At 42.0% G+C, this 23,550-nt stretch overlaps 1 protein-coding gene across 1 annotated transcript in view; it reads left to right on the top strand.

Moving 5' to 3' along the window:
* The window catches only part of Tenm3 (teneurin transmembrane protein 3), a 505,702-nt gene that overhangs the window by 364,970 nt on the left and 117,182 nt on the right, over window positions 1-23,550 (top strand). The window contains exon 5 of the mRNA XM_051169939.1: window positions 5,953-6,075. Coding sequence (XP_051025896.1) covers window positions 5,953-6,075 — 123 coding nt within the window. The remainder of the gene's footprint in view (window positions 1-5,952; window positions 6,076-23,550) is intronic.

The following is a 23,550-nucleotide window of genomic DNA, read 5'->3' as shown; positions in this document are numbered from 1 at the left end:
AGGTTTTCGAGGTATGCCAGGTGTAAAGCCGAAAGTTAAAAGTGAAGCAATTTACAAAGACTTTTATTAGAAATATGAATCCCCAAGTCACTTGCCTACATGGAATTGTAAGTTGAAGGTATAAACACAGTTAAGATGAAAGAGAGATCAAGGCCAGGCCTGGTGGGTGTTCACACTTTGGAGCTACATGAGAAGAACAGTTGTGTAAGTCCGTAGGGAGCAAATCACCTCTGAATTTAGCAGTTTCGAGCAGCACACACTTATCTCAAGTTTCTGCCTGTTGTAACGCCTGGTTTCAGTGTAGTGGTGTCATTAGACTGTAGGCTGGGATCGACGTCTCCTTTGAAAGCTTAGCTGGTGCGAGAGGAGGGTGCTCGCAGCTTGCTCACAGGGGTTTTGAGGGTCCCCTCTCTCAGCACATGGGCTTCTCCGTGGGACTTCCTGATATATGATGTGACAGCTGCTTTCCCCCCTCCCCCATGGCAGGCCTTGCAAGGGAGAGATTTGAACAGCGAAAATAGAAGCGCGAGCCTTTTATAGCCCACAATGAGAAAAAAGACATTCCACGATGCTCGTCTTCTGCTACCCATTATAAGCAAGTCACTAAATCAAGCCCACATTCAGAGGGTCTGTATGAATACCAAGAGACAGGGATTATTTTGAGCCCCTTGCGAGGTATCCCACTACAGTTGACTCGCACGCTGGTTTATTTTTGCTTAAGTGCGTGTGCAGTGTAAAGACGATGCTCACTCCAGGACCCATGCTAACAGCGCTGTTCCCTATGCTTCGGCGGTCTATGATTTGTATGCAAATTACATAGGTGTTCTTGAAGTATGGCACCTTGACTATGGCCACATTTTATGGTTGAAAACAGTCACAAGGCTCCAACGGACCAGAGAAGAAACACTCCATAATAGCCTATTACAATAGCCTGTCAGAGCACTTGTTGAGAGCAACTGAGAGCAGTCAAAGGGCTAGGGGGAAAACAGGCGAATTACCAGAGAAGGCTAAGGCAGTGAGGGTGGGTGGCTAACGTTGAAAAACACCAATGACGTGTAAAGAGAATGAGTCTCAAAAGAGGCTACCAGATGAGGCAATTCAAGAGCTCTCATAACCACTGAAAGGGGTATCTTACATGCACCCCATGGAGCAAAGGAGATGGCTTACAGTGCAAACATGAAGACCAGAGTTCAGATCCCCAACACCCACATAGAAGGTGGACAGGTGTGGGTACCGCTGTAAACCCCAAACCTTGGAGGCAGAAAGCGGAGCCATAGGACAACCTGGGTAAGCTCAACTGGCTAACTGAGCAGCAAGCTCTGGGTGCAACCAAGAGACCTTGTCTCGCTGTATGAGGTAGGAGAGGGATGAAGGAAGAACGTGATGGCAATTTGGAGCCTCTACCCACACTCAGAAACGTGCCCCCGCAGGCAGACACGCAAGAGCCCACACTCTACGCCTACACGTAGAAGCATAAGTAATAAATAGTACGGAATAGAAAATTTCCAGCTTCACCAGTTAATTGTACGGTTCGGACATACTAATTTGCATGTGCATTGTTGTGTGGTCAGTCTCCCAAGCTATTTCAAAATGCGAGACTAAAGCTCCGTGCCCGTCAAACAGCTCTCCGTCTCTATTGCCACCATGTGCTCTGTTTTGCTCTGAGTGTGAAATTTTCAGATGGTGCCTGAGTGGAACCGTATTTGCCTTCTTGCAGCTAGTCTAGTCCACTTGACGTAGATCTTCACATTCCATCTATAATTACATACAGCAGTGTGCTCTCCTTTTAAGGATGGATAATATTCAGGATGCATATGTACCCACACTTAATTTACCCCTGTGCCCATCAGTGTAAATGGCATGACATCACCTCCTTTAGACAGCTTTAGACAAGGCTGCGCAGTTAGCTCGGAGATCTGGACTTCAACTTTCACTGTCTCTGAGGTGTAACAAGTGCTGGATCACACATTCTGGTTTATTTGTTTGTTTGTTTGTTTTTGAGTGATCACTCTACCTTTTTCCATAAGTTGTAACATTTTACAGTCTTACACAGGCATTAGGTTTCCCCACCGCTTGCCAAGACAAATCGTAGTTTCAAACTACAAAGCAGTCTGGGAGGCCATGGGCTGACGACCACTAATACAGCACGTGCATTTGCTTGGTCATATGATTTCCTTCCTGACAACCTGGGATTTACCCTACACAGAATCTCCCCCGCTCTCCCACCGTCCTGACCCATGATGGAGTCGGTTCGATTCTGTTCCGCAGCCACACTCTACAGCAAGTACTTCCCCATGGCTTCAGATCTGCTTTCCAGTTGAAGATGGAACAATTGAGCGCTCCCATCTTTATTTGCAGATGTAGTTTGTTAGGCTAATTTCCCCTCTGTTTGCCTGCCAACGTGTCCCCTGTAGTTTTATTACACCGCCGCTTAGTAATTTCAGACACTTTTGACTTTTTGAGTTTGTTGCCTGCCCCTCTCTTCTCTCCATATATGGATACATGTGTAACTTGAGGTGTGTAACTGTCTGTCACTAAATACCAAACGATGGCAGTCTTAAAGTAGGTAATATCCTAAGGCCAAACAACTCAAACAAATCCTTCTGACTTCAGTGCGATATAGTACAAGATGTGATTATTTGGGTGTGATGTTCATTATACAGTGCGAGTGCGTGCATGCACATGTGAGCGTGTGTGTGGAAGTGTGTAAATGAGTCAGTCAAAGAGCTGTTACCCATCTGGAAAACAATCAAATCACTCTCCTAACACAAACATCCTATCATTCTTTAACAATTAATACCTATATACAATTCCATAGATTATCTCTACCCTTCAATGTCTAGTGAAACCAATGATATGATCACATCTACCATCCAAGAAAATGTGACGCCCTTTTTTTAATGAATACATGACAATGATGGTGTTATTTCTCACAGAAAGTCAACTCCTATGGAATACAGGGAATGGTTTGTATCCCAATAAGCCCACTGGACATTTAAAGCCATCAGATGTCGGAATGCTCTGAGTACATGTCGCCTACCAAACGTCGCGCCCCAGCTTTTAGCAACAGGATGCTGGAGAGCCTGTTCCTGGATTGTGAACCTTGAGTAAAGACAGTCTGTAGCCCAGTGACCCTGGCAAGCACTGTGAAAAAGTATCCCACCCCATATTACTAGTCCAAGGAAAGACTGAAAATCAAGCCATGGTTTCTGCGGTAGCTGTGTAGGTTCTATACTCTTGTAAAGTTGAAAACTCAGAAAGCAAGCCGCCATTCAGAGATGGTCTGTATTGATTGGCGCTGTGGTAGAGTACGCCTGTCAACCCTCTGGCATCTGCAGAGCCAGCTCCCATTATTTCCTTCAGAATTTGCTGAAGTATGTAAAACCTTGAAGAGTGTGGGAAGCGATAAATGTTTAGAAAGCTCCTGACATTTAACTGCTCGCACACTATGTAATTTAATGCAAAATGACATATGAAGATATACCCCCGTGTAAGATGATGACTTATAAAGTCAAGAATTCTAAAGTCTATATCTTAATCTATGAAAATCAAGAGTTTAGACAGAATCACTGGAGGCCATAATTTAAACAAGGGGTATGCATTCATGCATTTATTACAAATATACAATGTAGACATCACTGGCTATGCTCATTTTCTTTTTTACTAATATGCAATTATTTCAGCTGTTATTAACAGAATGTGGTACTGATAACAATATCCTGAAATTACTGACATTTTAAAAACATTGCACCTATCATCATCATAATAATAATAAACATAATAATAATTATTAATAATAGTAATAATAATAGACTTTCACTCAGCTACTTTTCATCTATTCTGAAGGAGTCACTTATTAATTAATAATTTGTTAATTAAGTAATAATATTTATTAATAATATACTCTTCATACTTATCCACTGAAGATTTATTTTATGTTTGCATTTTTTATAAATTACTATCCTACCTGCAAAAGTGTTTTCTTAGATTTGAATTTTTCAGAAGTTGGAGGCATTGCTCACTTTAATTCATTGATTTTAACAGATAACTACTGAAATGCACAAGGCATCCTTAGTACTAAACTTAGCCCAAGCCAATGTCAGACAGCCCGTATCACCTATAACTCTAGCTCCAGAAGCCCAGTGTCCGCTTTTGGAGTCTGGGGGCACTCCCATGCATGCACACGTGTGCACGTGCACGCGCATACACACATACACACACACACACACACACACACACACACACACACATACACACAGGTTTTTTTTAACCTTTAAAATAAAAGAAATATCAACACCATTAGGCTTCTCCCAGAAGCCAGGTTCCACCATCTTGAATGGATATTACAGCGAGTTGGCAGCTTTGTGGTTAAAGGGGATATTTACCGAAAGGTGCCATGGTCTGGTTAGGCAACACCAAATGCTTTCATGGTCTGGACCCTAGGTTACATAAATATACAAAAAAATGTTCTGCTAAAAGTCCACTCTACTTCATATACTCTATCGAGAATTCTTAGCATTAATTAAATAAGCCAGGCATCCCTCACTTTTACATAAACATAATATGTATCATTAATTTTCTAAAGATTAAATGCTAGACTAAGGATTGAATAAAAGTCTCAGTATAGCAAAAGACAGTGGCCTTTGCCTCTGGTTTTTTGTTTTTGTTTTTGTTTTTGTTTTTGTTTTTTGTCTACATTATTTGGATATTTAACAACAGTTCTCTGTTAGGAACAGTCATCACAGTACTTCTGAGATGGTTTCTGAAAACACCTGTCATTTTCCAGATCACTTGTAAATTGCAATGTACATAATGATCAAAATGTCAAAACAGAGTTCTCTTTTTACAATTCACTAATGTGGCCAGCATTGGGTTTCCTTCTGGTTATGTAGCCTTCCTGAGAAAACCATTTCAAAACTCTGCCCCATGGAGTCAGGGTGAGTGTCTAGCCATTGTTAAATGTTAATATGCCAGTGACGTAGCCTTCTAACTATTTTAGACAAATTAAATAAAAAATATATATTAAAATTTAATTTATATTGAATTTATACAGTCACAATCATATAACACAGTTCTCTAATTATCTTTTCTAGGTATTTTAAATAAGGAACATTGATAAACACAAAAATGTAACAAATGTGTATGACTTATAAACGTATAAAATTATTATCATTCCTACTTCAAAAACTCACATGAATTATTCGATAGGAGCACATTGTTTGATCGAATCATATGGTGAAAGTTCAAAATTGATTCATCTCAATTTAAAGTGTTGCACTTTTAGCCAGACGTGGTGGCACACGCCTGTAATCCCAGCACGCGGAAGGCAAAGGCAGGTGCATCTCTGTGGGTTTGAGGACCATGTGGTCTGTGTAGTTAGTTCCAGAACAGGGCTATGTAGATAGAGCCTGTCTCAAAAACAAACAGAGAGAGACTAAGCGCGACACTTCTGTTTTACACGTCTAAATCTACTCTGATCACCCCACATGCCATCAAGTTCCTCTGCGAGTTTTTTGCTTCTTACCACAGTCTAGTGGAAAACATCACGGTTGTAGAGAACACAGAGCAATTATAGCAGCATCATAAATCTTCAAACGACCCATGGTTAAGAAGATTTGGTGAATGCTGCTTCAGAGAATTCTACAGCTTTCTTACAATGTGGAGCACAGACAAGCCAGAGTAAAGTGTTTTACGCTTAAGTCCTTCCTGGTACCAATTAACCGAATAAACCTCCATCATTGTTGAAGAGCTGTCATTGCGCACAGCACTGCTATGTTGATTGCGTGTGTTTGAGGGGTTCTGTTTATGGTTTGTGTTGTGCCACTATCCCTGTTATTTTAGAAGATGGAAATTTGAACTTTACATCCGAGTCTTGTTATAAGCATGCTAAGCACTTGCCTTTGGAGTTTGGAACAGCAGACTTTTTAAACAACTCGTATGCTTTACCCCCAGCAATGCATCTATTTGGCCTCAACTGGCACTTACAGCAGAGTGAAAATGACACATTTGAGAATGGAAAAGTGAATTCTGACGCCATGCCAACAAACACTGTATCGTTACCTTCCGGCGACAACGGTAAGAGAAAGAAACACGGAGCCTGTGTTTTCTTTTAATGTCCTTCTCCATAAACTTGGTTTGAAGCATGCTTGCATTCAGCTCATGTGGGAAAGAAGAGCGGTCCGGAGGTGGTAAATATCATCTGCTCATGACTGGCTTTATTAATTTACTTGAGAAGTTGAAAATTCACACTTTTCTTACAGGGATAATACAACTGTCTGCCTTTCAGGGGCTGGCTATTTGGCTGTCTTGCCATTCACTCTTACAAGCATGACTGAGTTGGTTGTTTTTGTTGTTATTTTTGTTTTGTTTTTTGGTTGGTTGGTTGGTTGGTTTGGTTTGGTTTTCTGGTAGACAACCAAAATACAGTTCAGAATGTCAGCTCTCATGGTACCTGGCGTATACTAAGTTTTCCTAATTGGACTTGTGTATGAAGTTGGGATATCATACCAGTTTTATTATTAAAAGCTTTTAAATATAAACCACATCAAAGCGGTCTAACTTACTGACCTTTCCCCCAGTTGCCCTTCCTCCAAACCTCTTAGAGCTTGCACTTTGAGGTAACAGAAACTTTATAATCAATTGTCTCTGAATCAAAATGGAACTTAAGTGACTAGAGAATTGCTGCACTTCGTTTTTCCAATAGAAACCCCTCAAAATGGATGCATGCACACATAGACACCTATGTGCATACATAAATCTGTGTGTGCACAGCTGCCTGTTATTTATGTGTGCGCGGGCACACACCTTGGCGTCCTCTGACACTTTGAAGAATGTGCGGATAGGTTATATCTCAAAGCAGCCAGCAGATAGCTTTGTCTCGTGTTATGCCGTGAACTGTTTGCTTTAAGGAGTCTCCTTAGCTCCGCTTCCTCGGCTCCCTCTCTGTGGTATTTGCAGTGTGTTGTACCACCACCCATCTCCATCCCACACGCCTCAGTTCTTTGCAAGACTAGAACAAAGCTGGTGCGTCTTTAATACACAGCTGTTTCTTATGCTCTCCTTTAGAGGTGGGCTCATGATCTGAAAATGCTCTCAGTTGTTAGCCTCTCGTCTTTTACGTTAACAATAACACTGTACAACAGTGGTTCTCAACCTTTGGGGGTTGAATGACCCTTTCATGGGGGTTGTCTAAGATCATCTGCCTAACAGATATTTACATCATGGTTCATAACAGTAGCAAAATTACAGTTATGAGGTAGCAACAAAAAGAATTGTATGGCTGCTGGCCGTCACAACATGAGGAACCGTGTTAAGGGGCCGCAGCATTAGGAAGGCTGAGAACCACTACTCTAAGACTATGGCACATAACCATCCCACTTAAAGAGAACTATAAATTGGTATCTGCCATGTCACCACAGAGTGGTGGTCACTGTAGAGTGGGTTAATGGCAGAGAAGAAAAAAAAATTCTTAATTGATACTGCAAGTACCATGTTTCATACAGTAAACTTTAATAAGCATTACCACTGTGTACACAGTACCATGTGTAAACAGATCAAGAAACTACACAGAAATTAAAATCTATCTTTTTGTGTTGACTGAAATTGAGACTATCTCTTAAAGTGGATGGTCGCCACAAAGCTAATCAAATAGTCCTTATTAATTACAGCAGGGATTATTATTGCAAATAACCGATCATAATTCTAAAGAATTCCATGGGCTTTTCTGTGGACATTTTGTTTATTGATAGCATCCATGCCTATCATTATTAAGATGAAAACATTGTAGCTAGTTAGTGTCACTGGACTCAAAATGCGGGATACTGAGAAAGCTGCGGGTGCAAAGATGTTCATTCTGGGCTCAGTTGTGGCTGCTGGCATTTCTTTTCCAGAGGATATCAGCTCACGCCATCATCTCTCCGTGCACGCAATACATGTTCAAATCCTAGTTCCTCCACCTAGTCACTTTGGTACATTGGGCAACATGAATAGCCATTCAGACTTGCAAGAAAATGTAGACTAAGCCTGAATGGACTATCTGGGACCATATGGGCGCCACAGCATTAGCAGCGCGCCATAGGAATAGAGTTTCTAAAGAATGTAGCTCTCCAAAAGATCTCTGGAAACAGTTACTAAGACATCAGTAAGAAATACACATTTGTCCAACAAGCACATTATTTATAAATGAAATTCCTAAATTGTTAATATCTGTCTTTACATTGAGAATATGCGCCAGTACTTTCTATTGTGTTTCATTGTGTCTTCCCCAATACGTGCTAACTATACAGTAATTTCATGGTTTATGGAGAACTAAAGTTTCAAAACCTACTCCTCTCACCAGACACATAAGTAATATATGCCACTGGAATAACCGTGTATAAGTTTATCCACAGTAGCTTGTCCCTTTGTTGTATAAAGAACTCTCTCCCAAAGTGGATGGTGACACTCCTCCCTTTCCTGAGTCTCTTCTGAACACCAGAGAGCTAGCCCTCATGCTTCCCAACAAAACCATTTCAGATCAAAGGGCGGGCGCGGGGGGGGGGGGGGGGACCAAAAACCATAGACTGTGTCTTAGCTGAGACTTTGTTGAAAATGCAACCTAAACAAGTCACTTGTCTATTATTTCTCAGCTAAAGCCAAAAATCCCCATAGGGTAGAGTAATTCCTTCTGTTTTTTCAAGTAGAGACTCTTGGTATTTAGTTCTCCAGTAGGGCAGGAGGAGACTCTTTGCAAGAATAGAGGAACCTATAGTGTGTGATGAACTTGCAATATCTGTGACCTGTCACCAACCGTTTGTGATCTGTGAACTGTTTGGACTAACAGATCACATAATCTCCTTGACAGTTGGTTCTATGAGACCACAACCTTAGAGAAACCCTAAAAATCTGGCAAAAAGCCAGGCTTGGGCTCTGTGGCGCTCGCCTGTAATCCCAACATTCAGGGAGGCAGAAGCAGATGGATCACTCTGAGTTCGAGGCCAGCCTGGTCTACAAAGCAAATCCAGGACAGCCAAGGCTGCACACAGAAACTCTGTCTCAACACCTGCCCCTCCTCCCACCAAAAAACAAAAAAACAAAAACTGGCACAAAATTCTCTGGAATTAACTGTGCTAAGTGTAATGAGGAAATCGCTTCCCAGTTTTGAAATGCAATCCTCTTCTGTGGTCCTATTTCCTTTGTATTTTGTAAGCATCATTCAAGAAACCATCACTGCATTAATGGCCCTGTAATCTCCCTGCCTAGCCTCAGTCCTGCACCAAAGCTTCTCAGAGGTGATTACTATCTAAAAGGAGACTCCATGTTACAATGTTATCCTTTCCTCATAATCCCTAGCGCTTTGGCTGAAAACTGTAGGGATGATATAGCAGAAGTGGGGGGAGGCCAGGGTCTCTGGCAACACTAATAGGAATGGACAATGTAGATAAATAGGTAAGATTAAAAATTTGCATCTCAAATAGCTTCCTTCTAGAAAGTACAATTACTCCCTGGACCAACAGATTCATTTAGCCTAATGTACTGGAAAGAATTGCACAGGACTGTTCTGGGATGCTAGCCCCTTCACTTACTTACTCTATAACCAGTTACTTCACCTTCTGAGCCTTGGTTTCTTCATGGGTAAAGAGGGTCTAACAACACTTACCTCTTGGCTGACCAACCTCAGCAGCCCGGCTCCCCCACCGTATTTTCCTTGGCACTGTTCCACCCTCTGTACTTCCCAACAATTATTTCAGATTGTCCCACTCTGCCCCAAAGCCCATGCATCCTCTTCGACTCCTATAAGCAAATCTTGATTCATACATATAGTAGTTACTTTTCTCATTGTTGGAACAAAATACGAGACAAAGGCAACTTAATGAAACGGGTGTTTGTTTTGGTTCATGGTTTGACGGGACGGTCCAACGTGGTAGGAAAGGTATGAGGGGCCTGAGGCAGTGATTACATTGCATTCGTAGTCAGGAAGCAGACAGAAGTGGCTGCTGGTGCCCGGCTCACTTTCTCCTTTTTCATTCAACCCAGGACGTCATTCCATGGGACAGTGTCCTCCATATTTAATGTAGTTTTTCCCACTTCAGTTAACCTAGTCCAGAAACTCAACTGCACGCCACCCCGAGACTTGCCTCCTAGGTGGTTCCTAACCTCTGCTAATCTGATAGTGGATCTGAACCATCACACTGCATGCTTGGGACCCCTTCCGTTCACCATTTCCCTGACGTTCAAGGGCATTTGTTCTTTAACGCCTCTTGATCCTACTGTGTGTGTGTTTAAAATCTCTCCAGGGATGGGGTGGAGAGGTGGCTCTGTGGTTAAGAGCCTGTATTGGCCCTCGCAGCAGTCCTGTCCCACGTGCCATTCCTGGCACCCATATGAGGCAGCTCACAACCAGTTGTAACTCTAGCTCCAGGGGATAAGATGCCTCCTGCCTCTGAGGCCAACTGGGCTTACAGGCACATAGGCACACACAGACTCACACACATGTGCATAGTTGAAAAGTAACAACAAAAGTAAATCTTTTTGAAAAAGCTCCCCAGTACGATGGTACCCTCCAGCCGGCATATGAGCGTTCCCTTGTTCCTTATATTGCGTGAAAAATGAAAGCCTTTGACGTCATTATTTTCTTTCGCCTCCAGTCTCCTTTCCTTACAGACAGCTTCTGAACCGCCGTGTGTAAGTCCCCTGTATACTATGCCTTACCTTTCGCGTGCATCTCTGGCAGTCTTGTCTCTGCAGTATTTCTTTCACACGGCTGCCCTCTGTCACCATCGCTCGCTGAGCTCATGATTTGTAGGTCATCCAGCTGTTGCCAATGGCACCAGCGAATGTTCCTCTCTTCTTCTCGTATTACTTGAGATCTCTGTGTTACTTGAAATATCCGTGCCCTTGGAATGGACTGTACCACCGTGGCCAGATATTTATTCAATTTTCCAGTAGCAACATCTGTTTATCTAGCCCATCCCCTTTCACCTGGTCACCAAACAGCACAGTACCTCAGGACCTTGGTCTGTCACAGCATACTTACACTTGATCTTGGCTGCACTGGTCTTTAGTTACTCTGTCAGTAAGCACGTGCTAGGTTGCATTCCTCAGCTCCAGACATGGACCACGTGAAACCAATCGGAGCTTCTTTTGGAACATTTCCACCTGAGCGTCTTCTTAGCCCAGCTAGTTCCAAGTGTTAAAAATCTGAGCGCATCGCCTACTTTGGTTTTCTAGTGCTGCCTGAGAAACCATACCAAAGTTCACTAGTTTACAGAAACCACTTTTCATCTCTTGCAATCCTGTCGGTTGTCTAGGCAGCTCGTATATTTTTGGCTAGGACTTCTCATGCAATTGCCTCCAGATGTCCGGGGCTGCCTGAAGGCTCCATTAGGCTGGGAGTCCAGGATTGCTCACTCAACTGGCTAGCAGCTGATGTTACATGTTTACTTATGCTCAGCTATGCTGTGGCTGTGGGAAGGACCGTCTGAACACATGTGGCTTAGGTTTCTCAGAATGTAGTAGCTCAGTCGAAGGAAGAAGATCCCAAGGGGGCTCATCCTCACTGACCTTCCCAGAAGCCCAGGCTTTCTTCTGACTTAGCATTAGATGTTCTAGCACATTAGGAAGTCAAGTGATCTCACTGAGTGGCAGAGTGCCTGCCCCAGGTGTATGTGACCCTGGTTCAATCCCCACCACCACCACCACCACCACCACCACAAAAGTGTTTCAACTGAGATCATCCAAGCTTCACAAGAAGGGGTCTTAAGCTTCCAGTTGTTAAGGGAACTTTAAGCTTTGTTTTAAGTCAAGCAAGAATCAAGCTTCCCTTCTCTTTTTTTAAGTGAAGCAACTTAGATTTTTTAAATCTGGTTTCCTTTTCCTTAACAGCATTGCTGTTGCTACTGCTGCTGCTGCTGTTTTTAATATATATATATATATATATATTAAATTATATATATATAATTTAAACTATAATTATATCATTTTCCTCCCTCTAACCCCCTCCCATGTCCCTCCCCTCCAAACTTTCCCATGTTTCCCCCTTCTCCGTCTCAAATTGATGGCCTTTTTTCTTTGATTATTGTTACATATATGTATCTTTGTATACATGTGTGTGTGTGTATCCTGCTAAGTCCATTTTTGCTGTTTGTGTGTGTATGATTTCAGGACTGACCACTTTGTATAAGATAAGCAGTTGGGAGTCTCTTCCCTGGAAGAAGCTAATTCTTTCTCTTTCTCAGCAATTATTAGTTGCCCATAGGTCTCTGTCTAGGGGTGGGACCCCTGAACATTTCCCCCTTCCGTGTGTGTCTGCTGCTACTGCCATTGTTCCTGTCTTGTATGTGCAGCCATTTCCAGGATACAAGACCTCTTGGAGGTCCCCTGGCACTCACACCCCCTCTCCTGAGATGTTCCATGAGAATTAGGTACAGAAGCTGTATGGAAGTTGTACCTGTTGAAGCTGGGCCCCACCACAGTCCAATTGCATTGTGTGAATTGCTGTTTTCCTGTATAATACATATAAGTGTGTATGTATGTATATACCATATGCATTGTTATACCACTTAGGCTGACAGTGTTCCCCGAAACCAGCAGTAGACTAGCTAACAAAACCCCACCATCATGAGTAACCTCCATTTGAAGGCTATTGCTATTGCCCACAGCGGTCCCTAAGGGATTGACCGTAAGTCACTGCACACTTAGGATAAAGGTCCCCAGTTACTTTGAGCCACATCTAACCTGAAAGCCTTCTTTCTGCCGGTCTAGTTTTCATATGACCAGAAAGACCACGGGAGGGAAGCAATAGTCCTGTCCAGTTATGAGGCCAGCACCTAAAGGTGCAATAGTGGCACTCTTACCATGGCAGCAACCAACAGCCATCTTAACTGGACTTAAAGCCTACTCAGCAGGAGGGAAATCATGCCTGCTACAAGAAACCTAGCCAACTACCCAGAGCTAATGAGGGCACAGACTGTAGAAGAGAGCCTACTACTGCCACTTTGCTACGTCAGCATAGTCCCTTAACTGCATTCTAAACCTCACACCACCCCTCATCCAAAGAGCTTCTCTCTGTACTGAATGGAGGCATGACAGAAAGTTCCCATTCTTGATTATGTATATAAGGGGGATACACACTGTACAAGAGCATGTGGAATAGAGACTGTGTCCATCTTTGGAAAACACAACTGTCGTATCTTTCTTTCCAAATTTGCATCTCCTTCAAAGATTTCCCTATCAGGAAATAACACCTTGTTACCTGGTTGAGAAGTGCAGTGTGAGTTCTCTATGAAGCCTATTTTCTTATATCTTCTAGTGACCCCATTGGCAAGGCCCAACAGCTGTAACTCCCTGTCTTGTGGATTCTCTCCTCTTTCACCTGGTCTACAGCAGCCCCTTGCTTATGGTGTCTCTACCCTTGCTTCATAACTCTTCAGAGACAAACAAGATAGCAGTATCTCATCCGACCGCTTCAATCACCTAGATTCTCTCTGCATGCTGTAGGTGACGTAAAAGTCTCTCCACAGTCTGGCTGCTCACCATACTTTTAGTGCAGACGAGATACAGTAGAGAGATGATGTCTGTGCATCCTGCAGCCAAACCACCTGCTTCGTATCCACCTTGTGATGGTTTGTGTCATTTCTAATCACTGCAATACTATTATTATTAGCATGATTACCTAGGACAATCCCTCTAGTTGCTTTTTTTCTACATTTTCTTGCCAAAAGTAGTTTTCAGTAGTGCTGTAAGCGATGTGTAACACATAGTACATTGATGAAAAACATTAAGATATGTACCATTATTACACTTTCCTTGCTAAAATGTAAGGCAACGGTTATTGTCTTCCTGCCACTTGTGAGCTATTAACACAGTCCTTGCCCTAGAATAGTTCTTTTCACCAGTGTCTGACCAAAATCCTCCACAAGTACTGTATGTTGAGTGGGAAAAAAAAATGAAAAGAACAGGTTAAGTATAGACAGAATCAGGACAGTATTTTGTGTATGCAATGCAAATATCGGTGACATAAGGAAATTAAGTAACGTTCCGTCACTTATTGGCCATTAGACAAATTGCCTTGTCTGACTTCTCACTTCTTGATGGAGTATGACTTTGCTTTGCATCTGATAATGGTATAGGAAACCAGTCTGTGCCACATGTCACTAATTTTTGGTTTGCATTTTTTTTCCTTTAATCCAACTATGCATTTTTAATTTACAGCAAAATTCCCTTAAAGCATAGATCCTGAAATTAGTATCAATTATACCTTCTCAAACTGTAGTAGAAATCCTTTAATTATTTATATGTTTGATTACTTGGAGGATTGGAGTTTATGAAAAGAATCTTATTCTTAAGTTTTCCTTTGAATGTATAGTGCTCTTTAATTTCAGATTTTTTTTTTTGAGCATATATTATATGGTATACACTAACCAAGGCACTGGAGTGAATAGCAGTTTAGGGGAGAGAAAAGACACGCAGGACTGTCCCAGACACTTATTTCCAAAGCACCTGGATTGTTAGGCAGGACGGAAATCAAGAAAAGAATTACAGTGAATTAAAAATTCACAATAGGGAAAAGTTGGCGAGATATGGCAGAGACGCCACATTTTGTTGACATCTGTCTTGGAAAGAAGCAATGGGATGAATGCTGAACTTCGATTCAGGCGAATCTGAGATGATCTGAGACTACAGTGAAGAGCCACCAAGGCTGGTTAGTGTATGAGTGACTTGCCATTCCTGACATGAGCACCGATGTAGTGGAAGGATCCATTTTGGCTTCTGCTTGTAGGGATGTCAGTGTTCTTCTTGCTTTCTCCATTGCCTCCTTTTATTCCACCCAGAATTCCCACGTGGATGCTGCCGCCCACTGAGGGTGGAGCTTCCTTAACTTAATCCTCACTGGAAGCATCCTCACAGCTCTGCCGGGGAGGGGGGGTGACACCTCTTACAGGTGACTCTGAACTCAGTGTGACCGCCCCCCGTAACCATGGCAACCGGCTCCTCCAATAAAAACCAAGGGAGCAAACACACGCCTTTCCTTTTATAGGAGTAGGATTTGGAAGCCTGTGTGTATAAATACACACTTAAGAGAGTCTCCTATTTAAATCGAATTACAGTTGGCACTTAAAATTCATATGACTGTGTAACAATTTCCTCATGTAAGAGACAGCTTCAGAGAACTGAACTTTACATCAGGTACTGACCGCTCATGCATTGACGAGATGGGACTAACACTGCAAGAACACCAAGCTTCATTCAATATTGTTTATAGCATTAGCGTTATTGTGATGTATACTATTCCTTAGTTAGAAGCTGTATTGATTTTTGTCCATTAAACTAGTGCAAAGCACCTATGTTTTATTCTATATGGATTGTAATATAATACCCTGTGTCTGCATGTTAGGTCATGACATGCGGTCCTGTATAAATAGGTATGTTCTCCCAGAGATTTGCAAAGTCTGGGTTATGAGTGCACCTGAAGTTAGGACATAGAATTGAAATGTGGGCTGTTGGTTGTCTGTAGATGCCTAAGCTTGCCTCCTGTCATCGCAATTTTTAGTGCCTCTATGGGACCTAATGTGAATATTATTATTTGCCCTCCTTAGCAGTTGTAGTTACACTTCGACACTTGGACTTTCTTTTCCATCTTTTTTTTTTTTTTTTTTTTTCACTTTAATCACCATAGTCTAGTTTTCTCACATCCTATATAGAGGGCAAATTTGTGGTATGTATATATGAGGAACTGTTTAGTATTTCATAACCTTGGTTGGCTTTTCAGTATCATAAAGTAAATTTCAACTGCATACCAAACTGCATCATTACCAACATGGTTTTAAATACTCTGACTTGTTCTAATTGGCTAACATCTATGGGATGTTCTTCAGAGGTCAAAGTGCTCTTCAAAGGTTTCCTTTAAAATACAACTGTGGTGATGTTTTTCTGTAAGCTAAGACACCCATAAGGTGAGGAATAATAGCTTTGTGTACACAGTCTCTTTCTGTTTTCCCCCACTGACAACTGGTTTTAGACATTAAGACTGTTGATGATTTTTCCTGTTGATTGTGAAAATTTTTAAAGCAGAATATAGAGATTAGCAGAATAAAAAATATGTGCATGTTACTGTGATTTGAGGTTGGTTAGAAATTATTTGTTTTAACTATACTGTTTTAAAATGTGATTTAAAATAAATTATAGGCCTCATTACAAAGGAAAAAAAAAGACTGTTGATGAAAGAACTTGCAGTTAGTAGCTCCCTCATTCAGGCATGTTCTTCAAGATGGTGCTCTGTTGCACTTGAAGACTTGGGACATCTCATTCTCCCTGTGAAGGCTGTCATTGGTTCGGTTGGGTTTACATAACTCCAAGTTACTCTGTGTGTCCTCCCATTTTTCCTTCTTTTCCTCTTAGCAGACCACCTTGTGTTTCCTGCACACACAACCTTGCATTTCCTGTGCACACAATTCTGTATTTCCTATGATCGTTTCCAAGTTCAGGCTCTAGGGGTCCGCAGACATAATGATCTTAGTGAAGGGCCCGAGAGAGCCGGGGCTGCCCTTCCTTTTATTTCCTCTGAAGCCAGAGTTCTCTGGATTTCGGGATAAGATGAAAGAGTTCTGTGTCCAAGCTTTTCTCTGAGAGTCCCAAGAGCTTCAGACAAAGGCTCTGCAAGTATTTACAAGCTGATCAAATAGTGCCAGTCGCTTGCTCGCTTCCTAGGATGTTTACAGTTGTAAAAGAGCATTTGAAAAACACTACCAGAAATAGTGAGTACTTGGACAAACTGCAGAGGTATGCTGACTTGAAACACAACAGGATGGGTTTCCAAAGGCTGTTAACAGCCGTAAAGCTCACCCTGACATGCAGAGGAGCAGCTTAGGCAAAAATAGTGCCCCGACCTAAGCAACCACTCTGATGCAAAAAGCTCAGTAATGTTCTTCCATCGGCATACTGCTGAATTTTATCAAGAGGCCTGCTCTGGGTTTCCCTGCTAGAAGAGCCTCATCCTAAGGTTTTAATTAAAAAAAAAAAAAAAAAAAAGCAAAATAACCTGAAGCAAATCAAAGTTAACAGGTACTTAGAGACCAGACTCTTGTTTCATAGAAGAATCTAGAAGGCTTATAAAAGACTTTCAAATTGTATTGTACTTATAACCTTTTAAAACAAAACCTATACACAATCCAGGTACATTTAAGTTTTCGATGTCATGTGACGGGTCCTGTTTTAAATCTTTTCCTCTATATAAAGTTGTGGTTCCAATTATTACTTGAACACATTCCTCAGAATATGATGTGGTTATTTTATAAGTGTGTTAAATGTTTGGGTGATTAGCATAAAGAAGAAACGTAATCAGAAGTAACTGAGTGAAAGAGTGAGGGCTTTTTGAACAGCTTACACATTGATACACAAGTATTAAAGAATAAAGCGAAGCTCTGTATTTGTTCTATGCCTGGCTTTCTTTCTTAAGGAAATACAACATGAGAGAGATCTTGCTACAAAATAAAGGGATGAGGATGGGAGGGTGTCAATTATTCTGGAATTTTGTTGTATATCAAAAATCACATTAAGGGCATGCTCACCAGAAGTATGTGAAAGCCCCTGCAGGGTGGTACTTCCAACACATTTCCCTTAGTTCATTGAAAGCAAATGGGCAGCTTCCTTCTTGGTAAAAGATGTGTCACAGTTCTTAGCATCAGTTCTCTGCTAATAATGCATACCACGCCATCAAAGGCTTGACCAGGCCTTAGCAAAACAGGCTGAGTTGCATCTCTTCTTTTTTTTTTTTTTTTTTTTTTTTTTTTTTTTTTTTTTTTTACTGCACCACATCTTCTTAATGTGGTATACTTACCATGCAGTGAAAAAGAGCAAACCATTGTCCACTTTAATTCACCTTTGCTATTATAATATTTTTGAGTACTTTCATCTCATTATGTGCTTTAAATATATCTATTTATTAGCCCATTTAATTTATGGGAAATATCTACTCTGTAATTTAACTGACAAAGCTTGTATTCATTAAAATCAAATTTACTCTGTCAGTAAAAAAAAAAAGCCTAATGTGTTTTCCAGTTCTGATAGTTAATCTGGATTTTGTCACAGCCTCTATGTTCTGAATTCATGGTCTACATGGAGACAGAACTTTACCCTGAGCTTGACAATTGGAATAAATAAGACATTGCTGTGTGTTTTATTTATTGCCTTTTCTCTGTGTCAGTCTGAAGCCAAAAAGCATTCTTGGACAGTGCCTGAGAACAAATTAGTGCCCTCTGTTGTTGATCTATCTGGTGTCAAAATATGCCAATAGCCCCCAGCACTCCATTCTGAACCTCGCTTTATCCTTCATGGAAGAACCTATAAGACCCAGAAAGACTTGGGCTTATTGTGTCTTGAATAAAGGGGACATCATGAACCAAAATACCTAAACTTGGCCTTTGTTCAACCTGGGGAAGCTTTATGTCATAATACAGCTTGGTGTGCAAGGTGCCAGGGCTGTGAGCCATCCTGCTGTAACTGTACACAGGAAGGTTGCTGAAGTTCTAGAACTCAGTTCTCTGAAAATGACCCCTTTCCCGGCTGACTAGTCTTACAGATATTCTCAGAGCAGAACAGTGCACAGTGAGCGACAAGGTGTGAGGGTTCCTCCCCACACCGAGCTGGCAAGCAGTTGTGCAAATGACACAAGCCCCAAGTCTACTGCTCATAGTCTGTTCTGGCTTCGAGGAGAGAGAAGCTGACCTCATCAAAGTTCAGTCTCCAAGACTGTCCCTCCCAATCCCAAAACAACTGCAAATCCAAGATTCTTTGCCGGTGCCTCTGTCCAGTCATCTACACATTTGGGTTTCCCCCTAATACCCTCCCTTGGTTGGACTGATTTGCTGGCCTGACTCACAGGACTCAGAAAAACACATTTACCAGCCTGTTGGAAAGGGTATCAGAGAGGGCACAATGGACTGATGCATAGGTCAAGGGGAGGGAACAGGCACAGTCTCTTCTTAGAGCCTCTGGATGACCAGATGTCCAGAAGCTCCCTGAACCCTTCATTTTGGGTTATTATGGAGGTCTCATAACATAGACATGACTGATTAAACCAGTGGCCATGTGTTGTCAGCTCCACCCTGGCGGTTGTGAGACTGGAGACCTGCTCTAACCCTGGGTTGGTTTAGTCCATCCTTAAAGCCTCCTGTGACCACTCAAGACCCCATATAAAGACACTGTCACTTCAGAGCTTCTAAGGGTCTTATGACTTATGTCCCAGAAAATGAAGACAAATGCCAAAAGTGCGTCTCATAGTTCCCTGGCCTCATGACTGCAGTTAATGGACTAGCCCTGGTCTGAAAGACCAGCACCCGGCTTCCTAGCTCCTATAACGTTATGACATAACCGGCTCTTTCCATTTTGGATACAGAAACATCTTTACATCAACTACTCTTCAGTCGGGTACATTCAGTCAACCTTGGGGTTTTTTGTTTTGTTTTGTTTTCATTTTCCTTTTGTTTACATGAAAAGGAACCCTCTTTCTGAGAAGAGGCACCTGTTGAGTGAGCTCTAGCACTAAGTGAGTAAGTTGAACCACTAACTTGCGTCACAGTGGGCTGTCATTATTTCAGTGAAAAGGATTTGACCCCTTAAAATCAACAAACAGAGAAAACAAGAAAGCAAGACCCACACATTGAGAGACAGTGAAACCTTAAATCCGAGAGACCAGAACTCCATTGCTGTTCTCAGAGCTGATATTTTTGGGCAAAGATGAAGTATTAGGGAAAACAAGTTGGGGGTCACTGCCAGCTTATAGCCAACAGCTCCCAAAGCACAGGTGCACTCATAAACTTGCTAACATTTACTTCCATCAGCATCAGATGAGACTGTCACCAAAAAGTAGACAGAATCGTCTGCGTACGCTTCAAATGCAACAGGAGAGGTGATTATTAATAACAGTGTTAGGCGTGTATTACCTGGACAGGTGAGTCCAAGTGTGAGCCACAGCCACATTTAGTAGGGTGTATACATAGCACATTTTAGTGGAGGAAAGGCAGCTGCTGTCTTCAGCGTCATGAAGGTTGCCCATGCTGCATGCCAGCAACCCCAGCTGCTCTGCAAACTGAGTCCAGAGGATCCACAGCAGAACAAGGCCGGGCTAGGCTGCAGAGAATTGCCAGGGCAACTTACACAAAAAGCCTCAAAAGTCAAAGCTAAATGAGACCTGAGTTATATACCTCAGTGGTGGAGCACTTAAGGGCCCACCATGTGTAAGGTCATAGGTTCAATCCCCAGCACTACAAACATACACACACGCACACTTTATGTGGGAGTCAATCAGAATGTAAATGTATTAACCATTTATGGTGAACTATAAGAAAGAATGATTAGCTTCTTTTTAACCAAAAAACTATTCCTATTAAACTGATTATTTGGAACAAAAATAGATAGATCACACCTTTAATCCCAGCGCTCAGGACACAGAGACAGGCAGATCTCTGAGTTCTAGACCAGCCAGAGAGAAACTGTGAGACTTTTCTGTTCTCCAATAAGAAAAAAATTCATTATAACCTTATGTCCTATACTTGTAAGCTTTATAGATTCTGTGGCATGGTTGAATAAGTTAAAGCATCTTACCTGAAGTAGGTGAATAGGTTTAAATGGTCATTTAAAGCAGTATTTTTGTTTTAATTAAAAAGTATTTTGTTTAATTACAAAAATGATTTCTACTGGTGATATGAAAGACATGGTTTGGAAACTTGAATCCTTTGAGCACACACTACTTCTCTGAACCTTAGTTTCCTTCTCTCAACGTCTCAGCCTTGCTGAGTTGGTCTGAAGTTTGAAGTGCAAACAACACAGATGGAACTGCCTCGGTGCTCAGAGAGACTAATCCCATTGCCCCAGCCACCTTTAACCTTTCACCAGTGTGACTTCACTATGCAAACACAGGCTTCTGAGCAGAAGTGCCTTAACGGAAAATGCTATCAAGCATTTTAAGGTGTCTCTGCATAAAGCAACATGCCTGTCTAAATAACACGCAAAAATATCTTCAGAGTAGAGACGGTCTTACCCTCTTTTCTTTTAATCATCTAGTCTAATTTTGCTTTAGTGAGTGTGGAGTGGTCATAAAATGATGTTACGCCGGGGCGTGGCGGCGCACGCCTTTAATCCCAGCACTCTAGAGGCGGAGGCAGGCGGATCGCTGTGAGTCTGAGGCCAGCCTGGTCTACAGAGTGAGTCCAGGACAGCAAAAGCTACATAGATGAAACCCTGTCTTGGGAAAAAAAAAAAAAAAAAAAAAAGTGATGTTATGTGAATGGGGCAAGGCCTGTGACCTAAGTGTTCATAGATTAAAAAGTCAATTTTGATATTTCCTTATAGTATTTTATAGTACTAAACTGGTTTGTGAAAAATAGACCTTCCTGCTTAAGGGTTATTAACTGCTATGATCATGCACCCTGAGAAAGAAGTAACTATATGGAATTATAAATAATAGCATTTTATTAAGCTTTCTTGTATAACCCCTCTCTGCATCGTACCTGGACTATTGTAGCCATCTCCCCATTCTCTTCTTCATCTCCAGGCTTCCTGTACTGTGCACTTGAAAACTCCTCAAGCACTCACGTCATTTTACTTTTAGCCTGCCCGAACTTTTAACAGGTCTCCATTTAGCTATAGCTGTCCTTTGCAACGGATGGTGTATGTGTCGCTGTAGGACACAGTAGTCCAGCTAAAAAGCAATCTTGACATTTACTATAGACCTACTCTCCCTCAAAGCTCACCTTCATCCACAAGAGTGGATGCGCTGTGACTTGCCCCCACACCCTCTCAGCCATCAGCGGGCACCTGCCGTACTCACCTGACTGTGGGGACTCTTTCCTAGTCATCTTGAGGTGTTTTCCCCTGATGCAGAGAAGTAGGGAGAAGGAGTGGGGAAGATGGTGACCGAGGGAGGATGAGGAACACAGGAACATTTCTGCATTGAGAACATTTATATAATTAGACCATTATACAATTCTTGAAGCCTCTGTTTTTTAAACTATGCCAGAAACAGCATGCATAACAGTAAATATATGCATCTCAAGGAAAAGTATAATAATGTTCCTTGATAGAAGAAAGGGGAAAGTATCTGTACATCAGAAACCCCAACCATACAGGTGTAAATAGCATATTCTTTAATGTCGATATACTGTCTTCCCTTTCCAGTCTTACTTTCCATTACGCCCCCAGTAACTCCAGTGATGTCTTACATTCATTTGGAGCATGGCCACTGAGTTGAGCCCTCACAGTAGACCAGTGGTCATGTGGCCATCCGCATTTTCCAGATGAGTTTTATGTCCAAGGTTTTGGTCTCTTCTAGAAGGTCCCTCAGCCTCTGACATGGCCAGGATTCAAACCTACATTGTCAGATTTCAGAATTTCTTCTCTAGCAAACGCATCTGAGCACACGCCCTTCTCCACCTTGTTTTTGAAATTGTGACATTTATCCTAACTCAGGTATCTTGTCGTACTGGTCACGGTTCTCTGAAAAACCAGAACCAATAGAATGGATATGTATCGAAAGGTTATAGACTGACTCACACAAAATAGTCTGGTTGGTCCAGCAGTGGCTGTCTTCACCCTGGAGTAGCTGAGAACCTGGTAGCTGTTCAGCTCATGATTGTGGGTGCCTCAACGGTCCGAACCTGATACTGAAGACCTAGAGAACCACTCGCCTTCAGTCTAGATTAGAAGCCCAAAGAACCTGGCGTCTGATAGTAGGGAAGGAATGTACCACCAGCACTAGCGGTGGCAGTGACAGAGCAGATGAACTTGCCAGTAAAAGAACAAGCCAACAAGCCAAAGAAAAGCTTGTCTGTTAGTTTATTTGTTTTAAATCTAGCCTACCACCCACAGTCTTATGAGGAACATTCTTCCCGGCTGTGCCTCGCCTCACAGCTTGCCTTTTTAGTTGCCTGCAGAGCCAGTCAAGTTGCCAACCAAAATTAGCCAACACACTTAAGCCACCTGTCCTTCAAAGTCCTGCTTGCAGTGGGCGTGGCCTTCCCCTGACCCAGTCATATGAAGCTTGAGGTTGTCACTCCGTTCATCAGTTTGTACAGACTGCCCCCTCGACCAGGCAATCAGCTCCGTGAAGACTAAGCTGTTTCAGCCACATAGTAAATAGTGAAACCACTGTGCTTTGGTTTGTATTTCTTATTACATACGTCCATGTTCTGTCCCTGGCAGACACTTAATAAAATGGAAGCAATATTAAATTAACAGCTCTTCATAGATAGAAGGCTCTCTCCTCTCTTTAGGACAAAATATAGTTCTCTGATTTGAGATTAAATCTTAAAATTTTTGAATTAACAAGTTCTCTGGAGGCTATTTCCAGTTTAATGGGGGAAAAAAAGGGAAAAAAGAGAATGGTAAGCCAACATTGTTACCGCGTTAAAAGGGTTGGATCTGATGGAAGATAATTTCCTTCTGTCTCTTCAGCTCCTCTGGACCGTTTCTTTGTTTTTTACTCCCAGTAAATTGTAACACACTCCCTCCCACCCCCCATCCCCACCCCACCCTACCCTCGTTTTCAGGAGAATGACTAAGAAAAGACCTTGGCCA

The sequence above is a fragment of the Acomys russatus genome, chromosome 27 (genome assembly GCF_903995435.1).
Source record: "Acomys russatus chromosome 27, mAcoRus1.1, whole genome shotgun sequence".
Taxonomy (NCBI): domain Eukaryota; kingdom Metazoa; phylum Chordata; class Mammalia; order Rodentia; family Muridae; genus Acomys; species Acomys russatus.
This window is presented reverse-complemented; position numbering and strand designations above follow the sequence as displayed.